This window comes from Lupinus angustifolius, chromosome LG01 (genome assembly GCF_001865875.1).
Source record: "Lupinus angustifolius cultivar Tanjil chromosome LG01, LupAngTanjil_v1.0, whole genome shotgun sequence".
Lineage (NCBI taxonomy): Eukaryota > Viridiplantae > Streptophyta > Magnoliopsida > Fabales > Fabaceae > Lupinus > Lupinus angustifolius.
The window spans coordinates 853,702-876,584 of NC_032009.1; the positions used below are offsets into that span (position 1 = coordinate 853,702).

Sequence of the window (22,883 nt, forward strand, 5' to 3'; positions counted from 1 at the left end):
GTACTTATCTTAAGTTATTTGTAACATTATTGGTTTGCTTATTATAAGTTAGGATGTTTGAATCCAACATATGAGGAAAAGTGGACTGCATGTTTAAGCTTAGTTTCGGGACACATGATGAATTGAAGTTATTAGATTCTCCACTTACAAGAGCGTTCAACATTCTGCGGATGGATCTCACCTATATATTTTAGTCTTTCTTTTTTCCATTTTACTAAAAAAAACTATATTCAACCTTAAAAATGTTATAATAGTGTTTTAATTTAAATAATGGAGAAGCTTTTTGATGGTTGAAGCATTATGCTTTATAGGCTTATAAAATCGAAGTCACATAACTCTTTTTTCCTTTGATCAAAGCATATCACTTGCTTTTATTGAAGGTTGAGGAATGATTGTTGGGTGGTGGATCACAAACTTCTACCATGTATTTTTTTAAAGAAAGTTGATGACATGAATTTGATTTTCTTAAAATTGAAATTCATAGATTAATTGTGCACACTTTTTTCACATGTAGAATTTGACAAAAACCCACCTTTATTTATACTGTTTTATCTTATTCTAGAGATTTTAATATAGTAGTAGTATTTTTAAATTTAGTGTTTCAAAATATTGAGGTATGAGGTTGTGTTCTAAAAAACATGTGTAATTTTTTTATGTTACAGATAGTGAAATATTCACATATCACCTAAATAAACTCAACAAACATGTAATATTAAATATGTAATTTATAAGTAGGTGTAGATGTTTTGAGAATTTGGGTGTTGAAAAATGTGTCATCTATTATTATAAATAAAAAGAAGAGGACTAGATAGTGGAGGAATCATTGAACAATTATTATAATCTTATTATAGTAAAACATTTTTGTTAATTTGACTTTGATAATTAATTAGTATGAACTTGTAATATATGATAAATAATTTGTTTGAATTATTACCAAAATGTATATTCAATTGACACTTTATAAGGAATATGGTTGTAGTGGAAGACAAGCCAGATAAGGGACATATTACCTACCCACGTTCCTCATAGTGGGACATGTGTCCCACAACATTTATATACAAAATTATATATCAACATATTTTTACTTCATATTCATTGTTCTATTTATTTTAGAGTTAGTTTAATAGTAATTAATAATGACACTAATAGTTAAAGAATATTATTGTAAATTGATGTGAAGACGAATGAAATAAATGTAGAGGTGTATAAGTCCGTTTCACAAAGTCCATAAATGAGCAATTTGTACATTCATTAATTATGTTTGAAATATGTTTTTGATATTTTGATTTTAATCTATAATTTATTTGTTTTAAATTTTATTCCTTTATAATTCAAAATTTATTTTTAATGTGTAATAATAGTACAAACTTGTGAGGTGTGTTATACTAATTGGTGATGTAGCCAATTGTTATATTCTCATTTGAACGATAGAAACTAGAATCAAAACAAGAAATTGGGAGATTAAAACAAAAGATGTTTATATTATTATGAATGAAAAATGCCATTTAATGTTTTGAAAATTTATGGTTGTAGTATAATATAGATATTATGAATTTGTATATGAATTATACTTTATAAAGAGTGAATATGAGTACATATATTAATATTATTATGTATGTGTGTTAGACTCTTATATATATATAGGTTGAAAATGGTGTTTGACCAACATAAGCTAATAAAGTAAACACAAGATTAAGGATGAAAACAGGTTAGGTTAGGTTAGGTTTTGCCTTAAACATGTTCAACTTATATAGCATATAGGAGGTTGAGTCTGGTCTGTTAGCTAGTTTAAAAAAATTTAAAGCTTAGGCCTAACCTATTTAAAAGTTTGGTCTATCTAAATGTCTGTTATATTATATATATTAAAATATGTCATAATGTCTACATTTAAATAAATTAATATTTCTACTTTTAATTAGACGATTAAATTATATTTTTATATTAATATTACATATGTATAATAATATTATTTTTATTAAAATTGTTTTATTAAAATTGTATAATATGAATATGTTAATAGGTCTTTTGGATGGCTTGCGACCTGACTTGTTAAAGTAAATAAGTTTTTCAAAAAAGACTGACTTTAACCTGATTACGAAAAAAGTCTAATCTAGTCTAACATATTATAAGTCAGGTAATAGATTCGTGATAGACGGTTCACACCTTACACAAGACTAGATGACGTAACATAGGTGATAGGTGTGTCCGAACATACATACATACATCTGAGACAGCTCTATCTAACTTTCTTAATCTCAACAGACTTGTATGTCAGTCACCTTCATCATTCATTTTCACTTGGACACTTCAAGTCACATAACTCAAAAACTGTGTCTCCTTCTTTCTCACCCCATTACTATTATTATTACTATTACTATTACTATTACAGAAAGAAAGGAATCAATTAGGAACCATCCTCACACTTTGTTTCTCTCATTTGGGGTGCCACAATATCACATGATCTTCATTCTTCTCATTCCAAACAAGCTTTAGGTAATCCTCATTCCTTACTTTGTATATATGGGTATATGTATGTATATATATATATATATGTGTGTGTGTGTGTGTCTATATATATATATATGATGTAATACTCTTGCATGAGTTCTTAGATCTGACAGTGTTGACCATGACATTAAATAAAAGTAATAAACACTAGTGTTGCTCATCACAACCATTACAATCCTAGTGCTAATTTACAAAATCACATAAGCACTAGTCTTGCTAAGAATTGATAATATCATACTTGCAGTGCAATGAATGACAATTAGACAATTATAAAATTCATTCTCCTTTTAATCTATTTGAGTATTTGACTTTGTAGTTTCTAATTTAACCATGGACTAATCAATAGGTATTATAACTTCCTCAAATACATGCTTAGTTCCATATATTTGATATGTCAGATATAGAAAATTGCAATTATGTAGCATCAGAAGATCTGTATCTAACTGCAATTGCTATGGATAACTTAACTTGGGCTTGGATGCTGTTGCAGTTGATCTACCAATGGGATTTCGTATCGCTTTGTTCGTCTTTCTGGCTTGTCTTCATTTAACTTTATGTCAAGATGCCGAACATGGTTCGATTCTAGTAGATGGAACTCAAGCATTAGCTGAAACTGATGATAACTTTATCTGTGCTACTATTGATTGGTGGCCTCATGATAAGTGTGACTATAACTATTGCCCCTGGGGATATTCATCTGTCACAAATTTGGTGAGTACATTAATGAACTGAGAAGAGAGAATTTATATATATAATATATCCCTCCCAATCCTTCATTTAGAACCGGTTCCGGTCATTATTGAATGTGGATTGGTTTTTCAGGACTTGTCTCATCCTTTCCTTGCCAATGCAATCCGAGGTCTGTATTTGATTTAGAAAATTGTTTACTTCATGGCATTTAACTGTTTTATGGCCTCCTAAAGTTACAATGCACTTTTATGAATTGTAGCATTTTCGGAATATTTACTTTAACCATGCTGTTAATCTTTTCATGATGGTTGCTTGATAGCTCTGAAGCCTTTGCGGATAAGAATCGGAGGTTCTTTGCAAGACCAAGTGCAGTATGAGGTAGGAAATTTGAAGTCCCCTTGTCATCCATTTCAAAAGATGAAAGGTGGATTGTTTGGATATTCAAAGGGATGTTTACACATGAAAAGATGGGATGAGCTGAATCATTTTCTCAATAAGACAGGGTGAGCATTTTAACAATGAGATTGTTGTTCTCTTCACCAACTCCCTCCCTCATTTCCTTCAAGCCAAAGCAAAAATATGAAAAATAAAACATTTTGTAGAGTAATAGTGACGAAGTCATAAAATTTATTGTCAGGGCCGTTGTGACATTTGGCTTGAATGCGCTCCGTGGGAGGCACAAAATTAGTAAAACCGTTTGGGGTGGAGACTGGGATCCGACAAATGCTAAAGATTTCATAAGTTACACCATTTCAAAGAGACACAAAATTGATTCATGGGAATTTGGTAAGAAAACAAAACAGAACTATTTGTTATATTCATTTTTGTTTCATTGGATATGGACCTTATCCTGCATATGCTGTCATAGGCAACGAGTTGAGTGGTAAGGGCATCGGCGCTAGTGTTGGTGCTGCACAATATGGGAAAGACTTGAAAAAACTTAAACAGATTCTACACACATTATACCAGAACAAAAAGTTCAAACCTTCACTCATAGCACCAGGAGGATTCTATCAAAAGAAGTGGTTCGATAAGCTTCTTCAGGTTTCAGGTTCAGGCACAATTGATGTGCTGAGTCATCACTTATATAGTTTGGGCCCAGGTTTGCTTTTCACTCACCTAATTCTTTCTACTACATTCATTCTTATAGAACATTTAGATTATGGATGCAAAAAAGAAAGCAGTTATGTGAAAAGACTGAAATATAACTGCTTTATCTGCCCTTCCTTATTAATCTAATAAGTTAAACGATCTTGTTCAGGTAGCGATGAGCATCTTGAAAGCAAGATTCTAGATCCTGAGCGCTTGAACAAGGTAAAAACAATTTTTAGCAATCTTTCAGAAAGCATTCAAAAATATGGTCCTAGGACTTCAGCATGGGTAGGAGAAGCTGGAGGAGCATACAACAGCGGTGGCCGTAATGTTTCTAACACATTTGTTGATAGCTTTTGGTAATCTTGGTTCTTCCTTCGATCATTTTATGTTCTTTTTAAGCGCTAAAGTAAGGACTATGTTATTTTATTTTGCAGAAGAAAAAAGGGTTGTCCAGTACACTAGGAGAAATCATTGAAATTAATTTATCGGTTCTGAAATTTAAATTACTTATAGGTACTTAGACCAACTTGGAATAGCATCCAGATACAACACCAAGGTTTATTGCAGGCAGACCTTAATAGGAGGAAACTATGGCCTTCTCAACACAGCCACTTTCACTCCCAATCCTGATTACTACAGGCAAGTGTAAATTGGAAAAATTACTGTTGTAAAATGAAAGTAACAAAAAGATAGTATATATTTGATTTTCTGATATATATCATTGCTTAACACTTGGCCTATCTACTATGTTGTGGTTGTGTTTATGAGCAGTGCACTTTTGTGGCATCAGCTAATGGGGAAGAGTGTTCTTGCAGCATCCAATGATGTTTTTTCGCCTTATTTACGCACTTATGCACATTGTTCTAAAGGAAGAGTAAGTGCACTAATTTAGTTCAACCTATAGAATGATCATCGATACAATGTATAAAAAGATATGAGTTTATGGTTGGTTGTTCTCTATCTGATGTTTGACATTCTTCTCAACTTCACTCTACAGGATGGTATAACTTCACTTCTTATCAACTTGAGCAATCAGACTCATTTCATTCTCACAGTTCAAGACAGTAAGAGTCTTAGTGGAAAAAATGAAGAGTTCAAAAGCATTCATGAAGAGAACTCATTCTTTTATCATCTCAAGAGGACATTTTCATGGGTTGGAAATAAAGGATCAGATGTGACATTCAGGGAGGAGTATCATTTAACTCCTAAAGATGATAACCTTAGAAGCCAAACCATGATGCTGAATGGTATTCCACTAGAGTTAACAAACGATGGAGAAATTCCAATATTGACTCCAGTACAAAGTAATGTACATTCTCCAATATACATTGCTCCTTTGTCCATTGCATTTATTGTGTTCCCCAACTTTGATGCACCAGCTTGTAGTGGACACAGAAAACTTTAATATGAAGTTGCTTGAATCTTGTAGATTAGCTTGTAATTGTAATTAGTATAGCAACCTCAGAAAATTGCAATATGGATTATGGAAGAAACATAATTAATTATATTTTTGTTTCACTTGGACAAAGTAGTCATTTCTCATTTCACTTTTCACTTGGAAGGTGGAAGAGGAAGAATATATTGTCATTGCAGGCTTGTGGCCTGTAGCATTGCATATAAAGCACAGAGCCATCAATTGATTTTTGAATTCCTAAACAATATTCTTATGAAACTTTTTAACATAACATCAATAATATTAATGTAAGTTGGAAAAGCCACGTGCTTAATACATAAGTTCATATAAAGAGTCTGCATTTTGGGTGCTACCATCAAAACAGATGAGCAAAATGAAACTTCTATTTGGTGCACATTTAAGAGTGAGCAAAGTGTTTACATCATAGCAATATAAAAAAATTGTCTTATATGATAGATCTGTTACAATATCAGAAACGAATTATGTGAAGTTCAAATGAATCAATCAAACTTATTTTCCAAGTAAGCGACGGCCGCGTTGATTGGCGCCTTTCACACGGGAAACCAACTCATCCATATCATTGTCTACATGATCCAGGGCTTTGTTATGCCTGCAATCAACAAGTGAAAGAAATCCTTATCGGTGAGGAGGGCACATAGTGTTCAAGAATCATGAAAAGGTAAATATTAGAGAAACAAATGAACAGAAGAATGCAATTGGACTAACCTCTCAATTTCAGATCCCATGTCAACAGCCATTTCTTTCAGCTCTCCCAATATATCACTTAAACCTGACAGTGCATCATCTTGCTTCCCCTTTTCAACCTGTTTCAGGCAACATTAACCATAAAAGATGAATATGGAGAGAGACTAAGTGGTTAATATGGGAAAGATGAAAAGAGTTTGCAAAATTATCATTGATTATAAGTAAAGCTGGTTTTCATAGCTGAACTATAGTAGAAGTCAACAAACATTGATTAATGACACATTAAAATCAGAAAGAATTAGAAAGCTTTGCCATGTTCAGTTAGTTTTAAACAACTGTCATCTAATCTAAGTTGATACAAACCTCAACTTTTTCAAGTGCATTTGTTGGTTCCGGAGGTGGTGTCCGCGGCAGCTTGGACTGCCCTTTTTGCGCAGAAGTCAATCCCAGCTTCTCTCTCTGCTCCAAATGGTTTCCCTTACTTCTGATTGGATCATCTGCATATCATGAAGCATATTATTTCTAAGCATTCCAACATAATTAAAATCAACAAGACCAACAAATCCAGAGAAAATATTAACCTCCAAAGATAACAGGGCCTCTAATTGCCTGTGTCTTCTTCGGTTTCCAAGTTTTGCTGAAGAGGCCACCAAGGCTACCTAAAAGCTTTTCTCCCTGTAAGAAGCAACAGGACAATCAAAATTTAGTCATTTTTAGTGCAGAATACAAATGGAATGCTCTCTTCAGAGGGCTACAAAACAAAAGAATGTCATGAGGCACCACGATGTTTTCATCACAAAGGTGAAACATGAAGAAGCCACCCGTTTAGGAGCATTGAAACTGTTGCATTAATTAACTCGGTCATAACAAGATTAATACCCGACTTAAATCCTGATCGATGTCAGTGGCAATGTAATGGGTCCTGGTAATTTGTTCGCCCTGTTGATGAAGGGTAACTAAAGTTTGGGTAGCATCCTCTCTTATGTTCTCTGCTATCTTCAAACAATTGTTGACTGATTTTGTAGTTTCCTCAGCCTTGTAAACAGCATAACCCTCCAATTCTTGCACCGACTGATTCTCTAATCCACCGGAGTCATGGAAAGCATTCTTATACCTGTTACGATCTGCTGATCGAAGGGCATATGAAGATGATGAAGTGCTCTTATTGGCATCAATGTCATCAAAAGGGTTCGTGTTGGCTTCTACCGTAACCAGTGTGCCTCCTGACAAAGTCTTCTTCGACGAATTATAGTTTTTGTTATGCTTGGCCTCATCATCAGAATCAAATGGATTGGGACCAGATTTAACAGGATAGATAGGACCACCAGAGCTAGGCTTAGCAGCTTTTAGAGGAGATCTCTTTGAACCAAACATTTTGTCTCTTATCGCAGAACTGAGTCACTGATAGAGATGGAGCCTAAGTGCTAAGCAAGTAAGAAACAACAGATAAGTTTCTCCCTGAAAAGGTAAGCAATTGAAATTAAGTCAATGTGCAACAATAAACAAAAGGAACCTAAATATCAAATTTTTGGTACACTTATCACAAAAGCAAGGGATTTACTAAGCCAAAAGAAACAAATATTCATAAGATAAAGTGCAAAGCATAACTTCATAAGAATTTCTGTCAATAAAAGACAAAGGTAAAGATAATGGACAAAATACAATAGTAAAGAACCAGGAAGAAAAGGGAATCACCAACCATTGACAAGGACCATGAAAGATTATTTTTGAAAGCATAAAAAATTGAAGATACCGTCTCAGAGTTGATGAAAGCAAAGCAAAAAATGAAATAAGTTGTTTTTGCAGAAGACTACATATATAGAAAGAAAAGTAACAGGAAAAAAAACATGGTCTGTAGGGATATCAGAAACACATGTCAGAGAAAATTGAACTGAAAATTGAACGTTTGATGATTATAACAGATAGAGAAATATGAAAAATATTAGAAACAGATAGCAGAAACCCACATAAGATAGAAAACTGAACTGAAATTTGACCGTTAGATGATATAAAGATGCAGAAAACTGAACAAGATATGAGAAATGAAGCAAAACCCAGATGGAATTAAGGGCTTCTCTCAGCAAAAGAATCATCAAAATCAAAACTTGTAGAAGAGAAATGAAGAGGGTACCTGAAGAAATCGAAGGAAAGTGCAGAAAGAGTTGTAACGAGTTGAAGAGAAAAATAAGCAATTTTAAGAACTCAAGATTCGATAATGGATTGTGGGAGAAGAGAGAGCTTTAAAGAAGTTTCTAAGAAGGGATATGCAAAATCGCGTCAAGAAATGTCAGAGGGAGAAGGGAATTGGTGGAAAGTGTTGAGAAATCGATCGTAGGTAAACACTAACAGCAACGTGCTCTTGGTTTTGTTTGGACCCAATATAAGATATTTTATATTCATTTATTCATTATATTTTTTAGTTTAAAATCTATGTATTTACATTATAAAATTTTTATATTCATTGTCAACTAACTATCTATTGTTGATTTGCATTACTTTTATACGAGAATTAATGATGATTAACGAATTAATGATAAAAGCTTGAGGACTTTGACACATATTAAATCCTATATTTTTTACTATTTGTTTGAATTGGAACGTTGAATGAATCTAAGTAAAGTGGGGTGGAGGAACTTTTCAAGATGTGCTTTGTGGAACTCCTTTCAAACCAGAAAGCTTGAGGACATTGACAACTTCCAACAATGCTAATAATAATATTAATTCATTTCCCCTTAAGATGTACCCAAAAATATAATGGTGCAAGCAATTGACTTGGTGTATAAGTATTGCATATTACTGTATCATTGGTTGATTAATATGGGTCCCATGCAATAATATTTATTTATGTTGTGTTGTTAGAATTCCTCTATTTGTAATGACTATTTTCCTTTTAAAGTTTAACAGCTAAGTAATTTGAGATTTTTCCTTTGTAAAAAGCAAATAAGAAAGAAATATGAGTTGAATAATTTGCTAAAGATATATATAGGAGAAGCTGTTGAGGTTCTTTATTACTAATTTTTTGGGTACAGAAGGTATTGATAGTACCCTGAATTGTTTATTCACATTTTGTTGTTAACTGATAATAATGCTATAAAATAAGCTAAAAATGAATAAAGAATTTTCTGTCAATGTCATTACCTATTCCACACGAACCCAATTGCACTTGAAAAGATAATATAATATGTATAAGATAAAAACCCTTCAAAATAGGCAAATGGTGGAAGGAAGATAGTGAAAGCCAAGAGCCACCAGGTCCAAATGACCATATCCCCACCAGAAACATTCAATTGATCATGTACAATTACTCTTCACCCACCCACCCACAACAACAAAATAAATATAATAACCCCAGAATAAAATGGTCGACATTTGCTATCTCATTCCTTTGTGTTACTCAATGTGCTAAAAAATATAATTGGTTAGAAAATATTTAATAATTACAATTTTAATTTCAATAATTTTTTTCAACCAATTTGAGATTATGATAAATACAATGGTACAAAAAGTGGAACAATAGATGCCTTCGTATAATAAAATATCAAGCATCTTGTCAATAAATTACTATGCCTGCAAAAGTCCTTGCACCCAATATTGCAAAACCAATTACAAGGCCTGTTAAGCTATTATCTGCAATTCTACTACATAACCTACTTTCTGTAAACTTGGTATTTAAATTACAATTTGTTCCAGAAGTTTTATAGAATTTAAACACCGAAATTGAAAATCACACAGTTGAATATACACCTTTTTAGGCACCTGGGCCTTTTTTTTGTAGTGCACCATACTTTTGGGCATTAGGAATTTAGGATAACCCCAACTTTTGTTGACTCTATGACCCTATATAGTTGTGATGACATAATGGATGTTATGTTTATCATCTAATATTCAATTTGGGTATTTAAAATTCCAGATAAACTACATGCCATAACTTGCATTAATCAACTGTATTATCTTTTTTTGGTTGAAATCCAAACTTAAATGCAAAGATATATGATATTATACATGTAGGTCGTTACACTTTCATTGTTTAGGCTTCAAAGGAATCTATAAGACCAATGCGTAAGAAGATATAATACATCTAGATTTCAGTGTTCCTTCAGAGGAGAAACGTTGTTGCTATTCAGAATATAATAACAATTTTGTTGCCATGATGCTTTCAAACTATACACCCTGAGAAAGATTAGCAGTTCAAATTAGCCAAAGAGATCATGTACAAAAACATCAATGTAGTAGAAACCAGCATAAAGCAAACTTCAAAAGTTTTAATATTAAAAAATGAAGCAACTCCATTTTTTTAATGATTTAAACAAAGGGAAGGAGAAAGGTAAACTCATGTGTATTGTGTAGCAAGCAGCTACAGAGCAAGCATGAGTACTGAAAAATTCACCCTTCTGTATACAGGAGAATTCGGTCAAAAGTTTCCGACCTGGTCATATGGCTTAGAGATGCATAAGATAAGAAAAATATGCATGTCTTTGAATGCAATCTAAGAAGCTATAAGTTCAATAGGTTCCACTTTGATGACATAAGTACTGAAGAAACTACTTTTATGCTTGGAGGGCAATCTTTGAGATGCACCAATACAAACCTTTAAGGTCATTCTCGGCCAAAGAACCTGAAAACTCTGAACAATGCAAGCCTCCACGTTTCAGGGAGATATCTGACAGCAATTAAGGGTTTTTATGTGTATGCTCTCTTTGAAGCTAGAACAGAAAAAGGAAAAAAAGTTACATTTTTACATTTCTAATTGATAGCAAAGAAAGAAAGAAAAAGATTTTTAGCTACTGGATTCAAACCTGTGCCTCTAACTTGGCGATTCTTTGCAAAGATGCCTGTTCAATGCATGCGCGACGCTTACATTCTTCTTCTAGCAAACCTGTAAATTGGTATCTCAGCTCTGCCATTTCCTGAGCTAAGTCTTCTGCTTCTTCTTTGGCCTTAAACTTTTCCTCTCGTAATTCTTCCTAATAAAGTAAGCCAAAATACTATATAAACCTCCAAGCTGAAAAATTTACCTGAACAGCTTTACATGAAAACCTGTGATTAAACTTTTAGATCAATGGCCATACCTTAAGTTTCTTCACAGCAAACTCATATTCGTGAATCTGAAGTGACATCTCCATCTTCCCTTTTAAATCTGTAGCTGGATCTACGACCATTGCCAATTTTACAAGGAGTGGACCCAACACTTCTCCATAAATGCTGAGGATATATTAGGAAAACAATTCCAGAATGTTTAAGGAAAGAATACTTCAAGTTATAAAATTATGCAGCAACAACCAAACATTTCCCACTAGGTAGGGCTGGCAACAAGGATCAAATAATGTCATTAAATCCTATCAAAAATCAAATTCTCCAATATATTTATGTGTAAATCATTGTGCACCTGAACGCAATTCGCAATGGGTGCGAGTTTGGGACCCAAATGCACATACATGTGCATCATAGAAGATCACATAATTAACTCTTTTCCTACACATAACAGTACATAATTATCTAGTTAGGCATGTTGAGTTTCTTTTAATATGCATGTCGGTTGTTATTTGAATAATTAGGTCTACCTCCACTCCAAAAGCTAGCTCATATGGGGGAGGGTGCACAAGTTATTATAAGGGGCTCTTGGTTCATTCTCAACCGATGTGGGACTTCAATACTTTAACAGTTGTGGAATATGGCATTCAGTTATTACTTATTAATAATGTTTTGACTTGTGAACCTAGCTTTCTATTTGTTTTGATGCTTAACTAACAATGGAGATTTTATGAGGAAAAGAGAAGAAGAAAATATGGAACTACCCTATTTGTATTTTATTAACTTGAAGTGGTAAAAGTGGCAATTGCACTCTCTGAAACTATCAAATGGAAAGTCACAATCAAACTTGTATGCAAGAGAGACAGCAGAGACCACAATGAAACATCATTTCAGAATTCCTCAGCAACTATTGGACAGCTTAAATAACATAGTTAACTGATCACATGTCAAACATCTGGATAAAACTCCAGAGTATGTACTATGTACCTTATGTTCTCTGATATGGCAGAATTACTTGCCCGTTCCCTCAAACAAGGCTGATTGTTGATTTGTGATCTATCATTGTTTTCCAGCCAGTCTTCAACCTTTTCAGAAAAAGCTCTAATGTTCATGTTGTAAACATTGAGCTTCTCTTTAAGTTCCCTATTTTCCTCATTTATAGGAATGATGATTTTTTGTGCTTCCTGAAATTCAACTTGGAGCTTGTCAATCATTTTACACATTCTGTTATTTTCTTCTAGTGTTTCATCCTGGACTTTCTTGGCCTCAAAAAGACTTTGTTCCAAGGCCATCATATCAAGCTTCATACCCTCTACTTCAAATTGAGACTCTAACGCCATGGATGAAATTGATTCCTCCAGTTTCTGTATGGACAAAGCTGACTTCTCCAATTCCACTTCTTTAGTCCCTAGTTCCTGCATCAAGGAAAACTGTTTTGAATTGGATCTTTGCAGCTCCTCCCTTAAGATGGAAACATCTTTCAAATCTTCCATCTCCTCTAATTTCAGTTTAAGGCAGCGGACATGCTCTTCCAGATGGTGCACGTGTGCACTGCTTGTACTGAGTTGATCCCGAAGATAATCTGTATAATGTATGATTAGACTAAGCCAATGAAAGAGTAGTAAAACCTAATAGATTTAGTGCATGATTCAATTTATAAATGCATTCCATGGAAATTCAATAACTATTACAAATTATTTTTCAGGTAAAAAAAGACACCTATGAAGAGGGAAAATGCTACTCTTCAAAATGGCAATCATCAATCACAAAATGGTTTATTAACGAGTTCATAAATGCATTATGTTTATCCATACTGCTGCATGTATGCCATAATAATATAAATCAATACTTTTTTTATCTAGCAATCATATAAAAAACAAAGCTTCGGTTACTTTCATATGGCAGGAGTTGAGAAAGGTCAAACAACCTATTTCTTGAGAACAATTCAACAACTCTTTCTCCAACCTTTGGATGTGCTCCTTATATTCAGTGTGATGAGCTTCTGATATTGACTTGTCGTGTCGTTCTGATATCTGCAGCAATGTTGTAAATCACATCGGTATAAGTTGTTTGCAAGAAAAAAAGCTCAATTTTCAAAAAGCCAGTCATTCCACGCATATATCCTCACAAGTACCGGCAAGAGTTAAGAAACGAAGCAAAAGCGATTGTAGTTAAGATTCAAATTCACTTTTTTTATTGTTACATTACCATATGTTGTTCTTTCCTTTCTCTTTTACCAATCTACTTTGGATGTAAAAGGGTCTTTCTGTTACTGAACAAAACAGTAATTGATAAAAAAATCATTGGTAGTTTCGAGAGAATATACACAAAATAACAAATGCAAATATTGGGGCATGGCTTTATTTTGAATTTTAAGTTCAGCAGCAAGAGTTTGAATACAAAAAATCCACATGGAAGAATAAGTACACGGGCAGTTGTTTATAATGAATCAACAAACATTAAACATTGTTATTGCCTTCGATTTAGCCACAACAACCAAATATAGTTGTAGTAATGCACAATATCAGGTTTTTTGCCTGAGAGGAGGGGCTTGTGAGGGTGAGGGGAACTTCTCTTTATTTCTCGAATAGAGCCGATTGCTGGGAACTTAACGTAAAAGTTACTAAACAAAACAAATACCAAAATTTAAAAAGCAAGTTCCTACCAAAACATCTGAACATTGTTAAAAGTTAATTATTACACATGTCATATAACGACATCTTGAAAGCAATGTAGCATAGACCATACCTGGACAAGCTGAAAAGTTTGGGATTCAGAACTTTCTAATACATCCTTCTCTTTTCTAAGCTGAAAATCACAGACAAGAAATATATCGGTAAAAAGTAAAAATAGTACATAATGTATGGCAAACCAATTACCAAACCAATATTCGAAAAACTTACAACATCACCATAAAAATAATACTTATTTCTAGTGATTATAAGTAAGGGCAAAAATATAAAATAACATATTTTCTTATAAATAAAGGAACTTCAAAACTTTGACAAAACCCTATGAAATCTTATAAGCTAGAAGCTGAATGCCAATTTAATTGAGACTATTTTGTAAAATTAGCTAATAAGCAATTAATTGATAAAGGGGGAAAATAATACCTCTCTAAACCTTGTTCCAAGTTGAACAAGTTGTGAGGGTATATCACAAGCAATCCTGGAGCTATTTGACATTTATGCAACCAAATTCAACACAAGTGCATCCTGAATCATGTTCAATAGCAGATAAACAATGTTAAATTTTACAACAGTAAACAAAATAGGGTGCAGCAACAATGATTAATCCAATCATAAATTTAAAAAATATAATACAAATGAAACCATAATGTTTGTAGATTTTGACAATTCAAATTGATAAGAGAGCAATGAAAAGAAATTGAAAGTTGGATTCGACAGAAACGGAAATCATCAGAACGCGAGAGAAACTCATTTCGCATATAAAGAGCTTACCGTACAACCCAACCAAATATTTTCAACAATAACGATTATTAAAATAAATTAAATTAAACTTCAATACCACTGACTATAGTATAAAGATTATTATTTGTTTTATGCCATAAATTTATAAGAAAAATATGTATGCACTGACAGTTATCAGTTTTATACATTGTTAATATATTATTGATTTTTTATTATTGTTGACTTTTCAGAAAAGATCATTCAAATGAACGATGGATGATGAAGTGCATAGGTATAAATTTATATCCTTTCATTTCTTTATCAGTATGTCCAAGATTTTTATACAAATCAAGGAAATGCCACACATTTTACATTTTTATTTTATTTTTAGCTAAAAATTTATTGAAATGTGTGTTAATAAACAAATTACCTAAAAAGTAATATCATCTTTCTTTGTAACTCAGATTAATAATCTTTAACTATTATATCTTAACATGCTCTTATTTCTTTGGAGTTAAATAAACAAATTTATTTAGAGAAACTTAAAATAAATAAATAAAAATCTATTTAAATAAAAGCAAGATCCATGCAATTAAAGTCATTGACCAAGGGATTAAATTGATTAGACATAAGATCAAGGTAAGACTCTCATCAATATTTTTGATATGTTTGACATAACTAGTTGAAAATTGAAAAGATAAAAATTTATAATTGATACAATAGTTTATCACTTTGAAATTGTGGAACTTAAAATTTAGTATCATCAAACCAATTAGCAAGTGTGATCATGAAAAGAGACTTACAAATCTATAACTTATAAGGACAAGTCATTTCAATTGCCTTATTAAATCAGGATTTTTTCATAAGTTTTTTCAAACCTTCCTTGGAACATGATTATTAACTTATTTTTATAAAATAAGCTTATTGGTTGATGATCTGAAATCATGTCCCAAGAAATTCTGTTTCTTGAAATCATGTTTATTTTTGTCTATGTCCAATCAAATTATAGCAACTAATATAATTTTATCTTTATGATTTTTTTGTTTAATTAAATAACACATTATAATCGTTGGGGAACACCATTGATAACAAAATATGGAATAGAGGATCTTCATTTGTTCTCTTGAGCTTAACACACTTACTAGTGAGAATTACAATATATGATTTTGTTGCTAAGCATGGATATGATGTTATGCTCCACATATTTTTTTTAACCAAACTTCTCAAGTAGGAAATATAACAAGAGGATACGAATATGTTGCTGCAACAAAAATTAAAAAATAAAATATAAAATTTATGCACCGTTAGTGTAAAGATTTATATACATGTATTTTATCATTCACCATTTATTTAGATTATTTTTTTGAAAAATCAATAACAATTAAATATTACAATGACAGTCTATAACACTCATACATTCTATAAATACAGCGTTTGAAAATATCAAACTATCTTTAATAATAGGTATCAAATACTCATACGAGACCTTATTATACAGAATTTTACTGTCAGTAGAATTATTCTAATATATCGCTGATTCTGGAAACTAAGTTGAATAGGCTCCAACTATTTGAAGCATTCTTCATCTATCCCAAAAAAGACTTTTCCTTTTAATAATTTTAATAATTTTCCTTTCGATTTCTCCAATGCCAATACGCAAGGTTGATTCATAAATACACAGCAACATACAAGAACTGAGGTCTTACTAATAATCGAATAAGTTACTTGGCTAATTTATAATATTCTTTTTAAACTCGAGATCTTATTTAAGGAGAATTAAACATATACTATTTGAACTGGTACATGAATACTATTTGAACTGGTACATGTTTGTTTTTATGCTAAGTTTGTGCTGCTGTAATGTGGTCCAATCATACCTGCCTCAGTTTCTAACTTAATGAATTATTATTATAATTGGTATAGAAAAAGGGAAAGAGAGAACATAGTATTGATTAGTGAGATGGATTTATTAACACACAACTTGTGTGCCAAGTGAGAGAAAGAAACATAGGATATAGATGGGTGGTTAGGTTTTATGGTAGGTGACTATACAACCACCTTAACGCATCAGATGTCGGGTCGGAATCCTCTCCATTATTGAAATAAGGATATAATGGGTTTCTAGATTTATAATTTTGAAAGATACGTGTAATTATTCCACTTAGTAGTGAACCCTCCGGTACCGAAGATGAGTCTATATAGAAGAAAGCAACAGTCACATAACTATAGAAATCTGTTACAGTTCCTTGTGTTTATTTCAAAGAGGACCAAAATGATGAGGACAATTTTTTGCAGAATTTGAACTTATTCTATTAACAAACTAATATCATAACATATTTCATCTAAAATAATAGAAAATAAAAAGAGAACAAGACAGAAGAAAGTTCATCTCAATTCTCATCTTATGAACTAGTCAAAAAATCTTTGAAAAACAGAATTACCTTGGTTGAAGAAGACATGAAAATCCTGTAAAGAATTAATGAAATTAGTGCAGAAACATTTCTATACAGTTTGAATCTTAACTCTGAAGTTGAACCATTGATTGTAATTGAAAGAAAAAATGAGATATGAGTTTGGATTTAATATGCATACACCGACTGTGTAAGTATTTTTTACACTGTCAACAAATCATATACCATTCATTCTCAAACAAAAGTAATACAAATCAATGGTGAATGATGTGTCGATCGCGTAAGAAACTTTACACTGACAGTGCATAGATTTTAAACTCTACGAGTTTTAGCTAGACATTAGGCCTATCAATGCCTCCTGCTTATGATTGTTTTCTACAAACCACCATGGTCTGTTAGAATCAGCATAGCTAGTACTTTCCTCTTCAGCAGGAAGATTGAGATCAAGAAACTCCTTAATTTCTTGAACTGGTTCCTCAAGTACTACCACTTTTTGAAAGTGTTTAGTACACTCAGAATCACTTGCCAAATGAGATCTCTTGTGACCAACCAAGGCTTGTGCTGATTGAAAAATCTTCAAGCAAATTGGACACTCATGAACTTTGATTTTCTTAGACTCAGTAATTGTATCTGCCACTTCATTATCAAAACCAGCATGTATTTCAGATTCAACTAGATGCTTCATGAACATGCTTCCAGTTGTTGGATCAATGTTGTTTTCATTCTTTGAAACAAAGCAGTTTTTGTTCCTCTTGTGATTAGCTCTATGGCCTCCTAGTGCTTGGTAAGAATGGAAGATTTTGGTGCAAGTTGTACACTCAAACTTGCCTCTTTTATGAGTGTTCTTGCTGAATTCAGCTGCTTCTGAAGGCTTGTCGGCGCAATTCTTAAGCGACTTTGGCTTCAATTCAGAATCAAAAAACTTTGTCTTGATTGAACTGTACTTGTTAGTGATAGTAGACTTTGATAAATTTGATTCTGTTTCATTGACTCTGTTACCTTCAGAGTTCTCCAATGCAGACACATAATCTAGCTCACACTTCTTACCTTTCTTACTCTTCATGAACTCGGTAGCCGAAGATTCTGAACTTTTCCCTTTGGAGTTAAGATTTCCAGAAACACAATTCACAAACTCCAGCTTCTCACTTTCATTGATCACTTTTGCAATCTCAGAAGAACAAATGAGCATAGGCTTCTTCATTTTCTCAATTTTAGTTTGAGCTGAAGATGAAGGTTGAAAGTAAGCAGAGTTAATATCAGAGAAATCAACAACAGAATTAACACCACTCCAAGGACTTAAATCCCTACTAAGCATGACCAAGCTCATAGCAACTTGTTCTTGCTCATGCTCAACCTCAGAAAGTGAAAAAGTACAAGGATTGGTATTAGCACAAGCCATATAACTTGTTCTTCTTCTCTTTGATCTTCTTCTTCTCCTACTTGGAGCAGTTCCTTCATTATCAGATTGGATATGCAAGACCAGCTTCTGATTGTGGCTGCTGCTAGCATTGTTGTTAGTCACAGAATCTTGATCTTCCACCGATCTTTTCGAAACTTTTTCATTGTTAGAGTGACATTTCATGTGACCAAACAAGGCTTTCCAAGAGTGAAACCCTTTGCCACACTCTTTACAAAACCTTTCAGTAGTGAGAGTAAGTAAAGTGTCTTCACTTGTTGAATCTGAAATCCTCCATGTCTTCTTCGGATTCTCCCTTAAACCATAGCCATAGCTACCAACTTTTTCTTTGTATTCTGTTTCAGCTGATAATGATGACAATTTTGTGATATGAGACCTTATGTGACCCCCTAAGGATCTACCACAAGGGAAGCTCTTGCTGCAGAACTTGCACATGTGTTGTTGTCTCATCAATTGTTGATCTTCTTCCATTGAATTCCGAAAAACCAACACGTCGCGGATCAAGACTCGGATCAGAGAATATCCAAGAATGTTGAATTCATTGATCTCAGAAAGTGAAAACCATCAAGACTCGGATCAGATTATGGATGTAGAATTCATAATTCACGTCACTTTTAAACACTCACTGCAAAGAAATGAATTTTTTTTTTATCTAATGAAAATTATTGGTTAGAACAAAATCAGAAGCAAGTGCAAGATCGAGTAGTAAAACAATTAAGCAAAGGCACTACTTGCTACATGGGTAGCTTAGTTTTGAAGAAAAGATTAAAACTTCAATAAGAGCTGTGTAAGTTGTTACCTTTGTTGTTAATGATCGCGATGAAAAAGCAAAGGAAGAAAAAAAATACAATCTTTTATCTCTCTCTCTCTCTCTCTCTCTCTCTCGTTTTCTCTGTTTTCACAAGTTGAGAGTGCTATATTTGGAGGAGAAATCCACGCATGGAAGCAACGATGAGAGGGATAGCAGCACGTGTACTCAACTGAGGATACTACGCCACTCTTAATCCAATGCATACTTACATCATCACCGAGTAGTTACATTGTTACTTTGTGTCTTGAACCAAAACCTTGACACACTAATTCAATGAGTCTTTCCTACTTATAACTCCTTTCACTCCTCCCCGCATGTCCAATGTGAGACTTCACATTTGAATAAAACCAACAATCTCCCCTTCAAGTGCGGGCACCACACATTTTCTCGTCCTCTCCCCCTTAAGTTCACCATGTCTAGTCGAACCATTGACTCTGATACGTGTTTCGGTACACGCTACTCGATTTTATACTATTTGTCATTTTTATGTTATTATTACGAAGACTTCTTTTATATGCAACTAGTGGTATACGGTAAGCCGAAACCATAGATTAAATAAATAAAACATGTAAGAATAATGGAATGGCATTTAAGGAAAGCACCCCTTCATTTGTTCTATACCCTATAGCTCAGGAGGGAGGAACCTACTGAAACTAACTTCACTCACAACTTGTTAGCTCCATCTAGTAATTATTTCCTTTTAAATTGTGATGGTTGTTGTGATTGTGAGTATTGTAGTGGTTGGGATGAGGCCATTATGATGTAATATCTTCTAAAATATTGAGAACTTATTTTTGTATTTGATGCAGGTTTATGTGATTTACATCTAAAATTTGGAACCACCTATGATTATAAAGTGATACAGTTAGACACTGACCACAAACAATAATATTGTAGTGCCACCAAGCAATTCCAAACTATCATAAAATAAAAAAGGAACAAAAGAAAAAAAACTAATGTCATGCAACTCTTCATTGATTGACTAGGCACATTTTAAGGGCAATTTGGTCAAGTAAAGCTCCTCAAATGTTGGGTGATTCATGATTATTTGCTTATGGTACTATAGTTTTTTCTCCATTTTTATTGAATATAAAATCACCTTAATTTTTTGGGATGAAGACTTGGATCACAATTATGTGATACCACCAAATCATGCACACCATGGACTATAGCTCGGCAGAGAAGTTAAGAGTAAGTAATACAGCCAAAAAATGGCACATCTATTTGAGTTCATGAGTGTATCACCATGATTTGCCTCTATTTCTTCTTTTATAATATATTTTAAAATAAAAACTTCTAGAAATAAGTGAAATAAGACATGTGTCAAATAATCAATGAATTTAAGGAGATAAGTTTTTTCATAATACGAGAAGATACTTTATTCTCTTATCCTTTTGAGATCCACTATATAAAGTATTATTATAAATGTCAACTTTTATTCCAATAGTCACAGTGATACAGCTAAATTCTCTTGGCATGACTGGAATTTTTTAACTTGGTCAGGTAACCTCTAAAAAAAATGCATATTCAAGGTAGAATAAGAACTTGTAGTTGGTTGGAGGTTACTCATTAGTCATTAGAGTGTTATTATGTTAATGGCTTCTCCGTATGAAAGTTGGGCACTTAAAAAATGAAGCCCATTTCTTTGAAATCCCACTATAGTAATGCGAATAAAATAGGGAAAATGAGAAGCGTATAATTGAGTTTGATATTATATCTTGACCCAAAACTTTAAGACATGAGGTCTATGGGTCTATCTAATTATATGATCTTTAACTCATCAATTTTAACACAATGTAAGACTTCTTCATTCACATTTAGAATACCCAACACTATTCATTGTGTTAAAATATATATCCACAAAACCTTGACTTGTATGAATCAAAAAATGTTTGTCAGAGTGAGTCAGTGTGTCTACTACATCATGCATGTTTCTATGGATATTACATGCACACTGTACCTGAACTAATCATTCCAGTAGATAAATCAAAGTCCATGATTAAATGCATAAAAAACTAGGTGCAGCTAAATGATTAAAAGCTTTACTAGTTTAAGGTATCTATCTTTTTAGATCAGGCATCACTAGTTCATTTAATAAACTATTGCTACAAGTTGTATTGGATCTTAGTTCATGTTCACTTAGGTGTGTGTGTTGTTTCATACAACTACTAATGGTACCAAGTGTCAGAGTGGAAGATCTCACCAGAAAGGCTTTGGGGATACTCAAATATTTATTAAACCATCATGTAAGTAAAGGGAAATTTCAGTGAGAAATAAAATTAGTTTTATGATAATGTGGGACCCTTCACATACCTTTCCTAATTTCCTTTGTTTGGTAAGTGTGGTTTGATATAGAAGATCACCATTATAGCATTTCAGCTTTTGTATTTTAGTGCAATTGGTTTAACTACTAAGTGCTAACAAAAGAAAATGTTCCATGCCAAGTTATTTTGGCCTAATCAAAGTCATATGGGCAACCAAAATTTTCAATATGAAGATATTAGGGGATCACTGTTCTGCTAGAAATATGTGTAGTGCTCTGAAGTCAAACATAAAAATCAACATAACTCTACTATTTTTGCACTAGCACTAGCCTAAGTTTCATGAATTACATTTATGGTTTACCTAATCTTCTGCTCTGAAAATGTGTGGCTATCAAATTTGAATTGTTTCAGCCTAACCTTAACCCAATTAAAAGATCATTGTTGTCACTTGTCACAATATTGACATTCAAATACTTTATCCCTAAAAATAGAAATAGAAATAGCACCAAGGTTTGTTAGAGAAAGGTGAAGATTGAAGACTGAAAAATCGCCATCTTTTATAAGTGACTGATATTGGTATGTCTTGAACATATCTGTACCTGTAACTACTATCCTAGAAGCTAAATATGTGCTATTTTCATCCACATATTGTAGAAGCTAAAGATGTGATACATTAACAGAAAAATACATGTTACACCATCATATGCAGATACTGTTTCAAACACAGGTTTTCATAGTCTCTATCCAACAGCAGCTTGCACAAATTTAAATGAACTATTTATCATAAAAGGAATGAGTGCAGTCCAAAATAGGGAAAACCAAATAAATATTTAAACTGTAATGTGTGTCATCAAGACAAACCACAAAGGACAGTAAATCTGAGGGACAATATTTGCTAGAAAAAACCTTAGGGACAGTAATGAGGATACTATTTTTCTCAGTCATAGATTCAACTGGCATCAATGAACTTTTTTATGAGACAGTTACTTCCATGATCACTAGAACTTCAAAGATATTAATTCTCACTATTCAGTTGGGTGCATCAGTGATAGATAAGAAAAGTAAATAAATGATCCTCACATCACGAAGGAATCCTTAAAATAATGGAAATGTGCTGCAGAGGTTAT

General features: G+C 32.8%; 4 protein-coding genes across 10 annotated transcripts; 1 reads left to right on the forward strand and 3 right to left on the reverse strand.

The window, feature by feature from the left end:
- LOC109344408 (heparanase-like protein 1) lies at positions 2,214–5,790 on the forward strand. Of its 2 annotated transcripts, none has more exons than XM_019583201.1 (10): positions 2,214–2,493; positions 2,999–3,219; positions 3,331–3,367; positions 3,518–3,701; positions 3,836–3,984; positions 4,067–4,300; positions 4,460–4,649; positions 4,807–4,932; positions 5,065–5,167; positions 5,291–5,726. In XM_019583201.1, exons 2-10 carry the CDS (start codon positions 3,010–3,012, stop codon positions 5,696–5,698), a joined length of 1,641 nt encoding a protein of 546 aa, XP_019438746.1. In that variant the 5' UTR covers positions 2,214–2,493; positions 2,999–3,009; the 3' UTR covers positions 5,699–5,726. The 2 variants fall into 2 exon arrangements, with proteins under 2 accessions (XP_019438746.1, XP_019438757.1); XM_019583212.1 differs by lacking the exon at positions 2,214–2,493 and adding an exon at positions 5,762–5,790 and having other exon boundaries at positions 2,932–3,219; positions 5,291–5,697.
- Positions 6,025–8,771, reverse strand: LOC109344419 (SNAP25 homologous protein SNAP33-like). Of its 3 annotated transcripts, none has more exons than XM_019583235.1 (6): positions 8,544–8,771; positions 7,292–7,813; positions 6,994–7,087; positions 6,776–6,909; positions 6,434–6,531; positions 6,025–6,317 (listed from the first exon to the last, which is right to left on the reverse strand). In XM_019583235.1, the coding sequence occupies exons 2-6, from the start codon at positions 7,784–7,786 to the stop codon at positions 6,218–6,220; spliced, it is 921 nt and encodes a 306-aa protein (XP_019438780.1). In that variant the 5' UTR covers positions 7,787–7,813; positions 8,544–8,771; the 3' UTR covers positions 6,025–6,217. The 3 variants fall into 3 exon arrangements, with proteins under 3 accessions (XP_019438780.1, XP_019438764.1, XP_019438773.1); XM_019583219.1 differs by having other exon boundaries at positions 7,292–7,836; XM_019583228.1 differs by having other exon boundaries at positions 7,292–7,870.
- LOC109344439 (cingulin-like protein 1) lies at positions 10,269–14,940 on the reverse strand. 4 transcript variants are annotated; one of them, XR_002107331.1, is made up of 8 exons: positions 14,557–14,889; positions 14,192–14,251; positions 13,371–13,476; positions 12,431–13,025; positions 11,482–11,614; positions 11,209–11,376; positions 11,001–11,115; positions 10,269–10,582 (listed from the first exon to the last, which is right to left on the reverse strand). XR_002107331.1 is itself a non-coding variant. In XM_019583255.1 (8 exons), the coding sequence occupies exons 2-8, from the start codon at positions 14,626–14,628 to the stop codon at positions 11,083–11,085; spliced, it is 1,167 nt and encodes a 388-aa protein (XP_019438800.1). In that variant the 5' UTR covers positions 14,629–14,658; positions 14,905–14,940; the 3' UTR covers positions 10,269–11,082. The 4 variants fall into 4 exon arrangements, 3 of the variants coding, with proteins under 3 accessions (XP_019438800.1, XP_019438811.1, XP_019438791.1); XM_019583255.1 differs by adding an exon at positions 14,905–14,940 and having other exon boundaries at positions 10,269–11,115; positions 14,557–14,658; XM_019583266.1 differs by lacking the exon at positions 11,001–11,115 and having other exon boundaries at positions 14,557–14,890.
- Positions 17,254–19,646, reverse strand: LOC109344462 (zinc finger protein ZAT4-like). The gene is made up of 2 exons (XM_019583276.1): positions 19,481–19,646; positions 17,254–19,306 (listed from the first exon to the last, which is right to left on the reverse strand). Exon 2 carries the CDS (start codon positions 19,150–19,152, stop codon positions 17,593–17,595), a length of 1,560 nt encoding a protein of 519 aa, XP_019438821.1. The 5' UTR covers positions 19,153–19,306; positions 19,481–19,646; the 3' UTR covers positions 17,254–17,592.

Excerpts from the sequence above, each read along its gene's own strand:
- LOC109344408 (XM_019583201.1), top strand. The coding sequence starts at position 3,010 with ATGGGATTTCGTATCGCTTTGTTCGTCTTTCTGGCTTGTCTTCATTTA. Across the intron at positions 3,220-3,330 it reads ATTCATCTGTCACAAATTTG|GACTTGTCTCATCCTTTCCT; the intron begins GTGAGTACATTA and ends TTGGTTTTTCAG. Across the intron at positions 3,985-4,066 it reads AATTGATTCATGGGAATTTG|GCAACGAGTTGAGTGGTAAG; the intron begins GTAAGAAAACAA and ends ATGCTGTCATAG.
- LOC109344419 (XM_019583235.1), bottom strand. The coding sequence starts at position 7,786 with ATGTTTGGTTCAAAGAGATCTCCTCTAAAAGCTGCTAAGCCTAGCTCT. Across the intron at positions 6,910-6,993 it reads AGGCCCTGTTATCTTTGGAG|ATGATCCAATCAGAAGTAAG; the intron begins GTTAATATTTTC and ends CATGATATGCAG. Across the intron at positions 6,318-6,433 it reads ATGGGATCTGAAATTGAGAG|GCATAACAAAGCCCTGGATC; the intron begins GTTAGTCCAATT and ends TGTTGATTGCAG.
- LOC109344462 (XM_019583276.1), bottom strand. The coding sequence starts at position 19,152 with ATGGAAGAAGATCAACAATTGATGAGACAACAACACATGTGCAAGTTC.
- LOC109344439 (XM_019583255.1), bottom strand. The coding sequence starts at position 14,628 with ATGTCAAATAGCTCCAGGATTGCTTGTGATATACCCTCACAACTTGTT. Across the intron at positions 11,615-12,430 it reads GCCATATCAGAGAACATAAG|CATTTATGGAGAAGTGTTGG; the intron begins GTACATAGTACA and ends ATATATCCTCAG. Across the intron at positions 11,377-11,481 it reads TTGCTGTGAAGAAACTTAAG|GAAGAATTACGAGAGGAAAA; the intron begins GTATGGCCATTG and ends TTACTTTATTAG.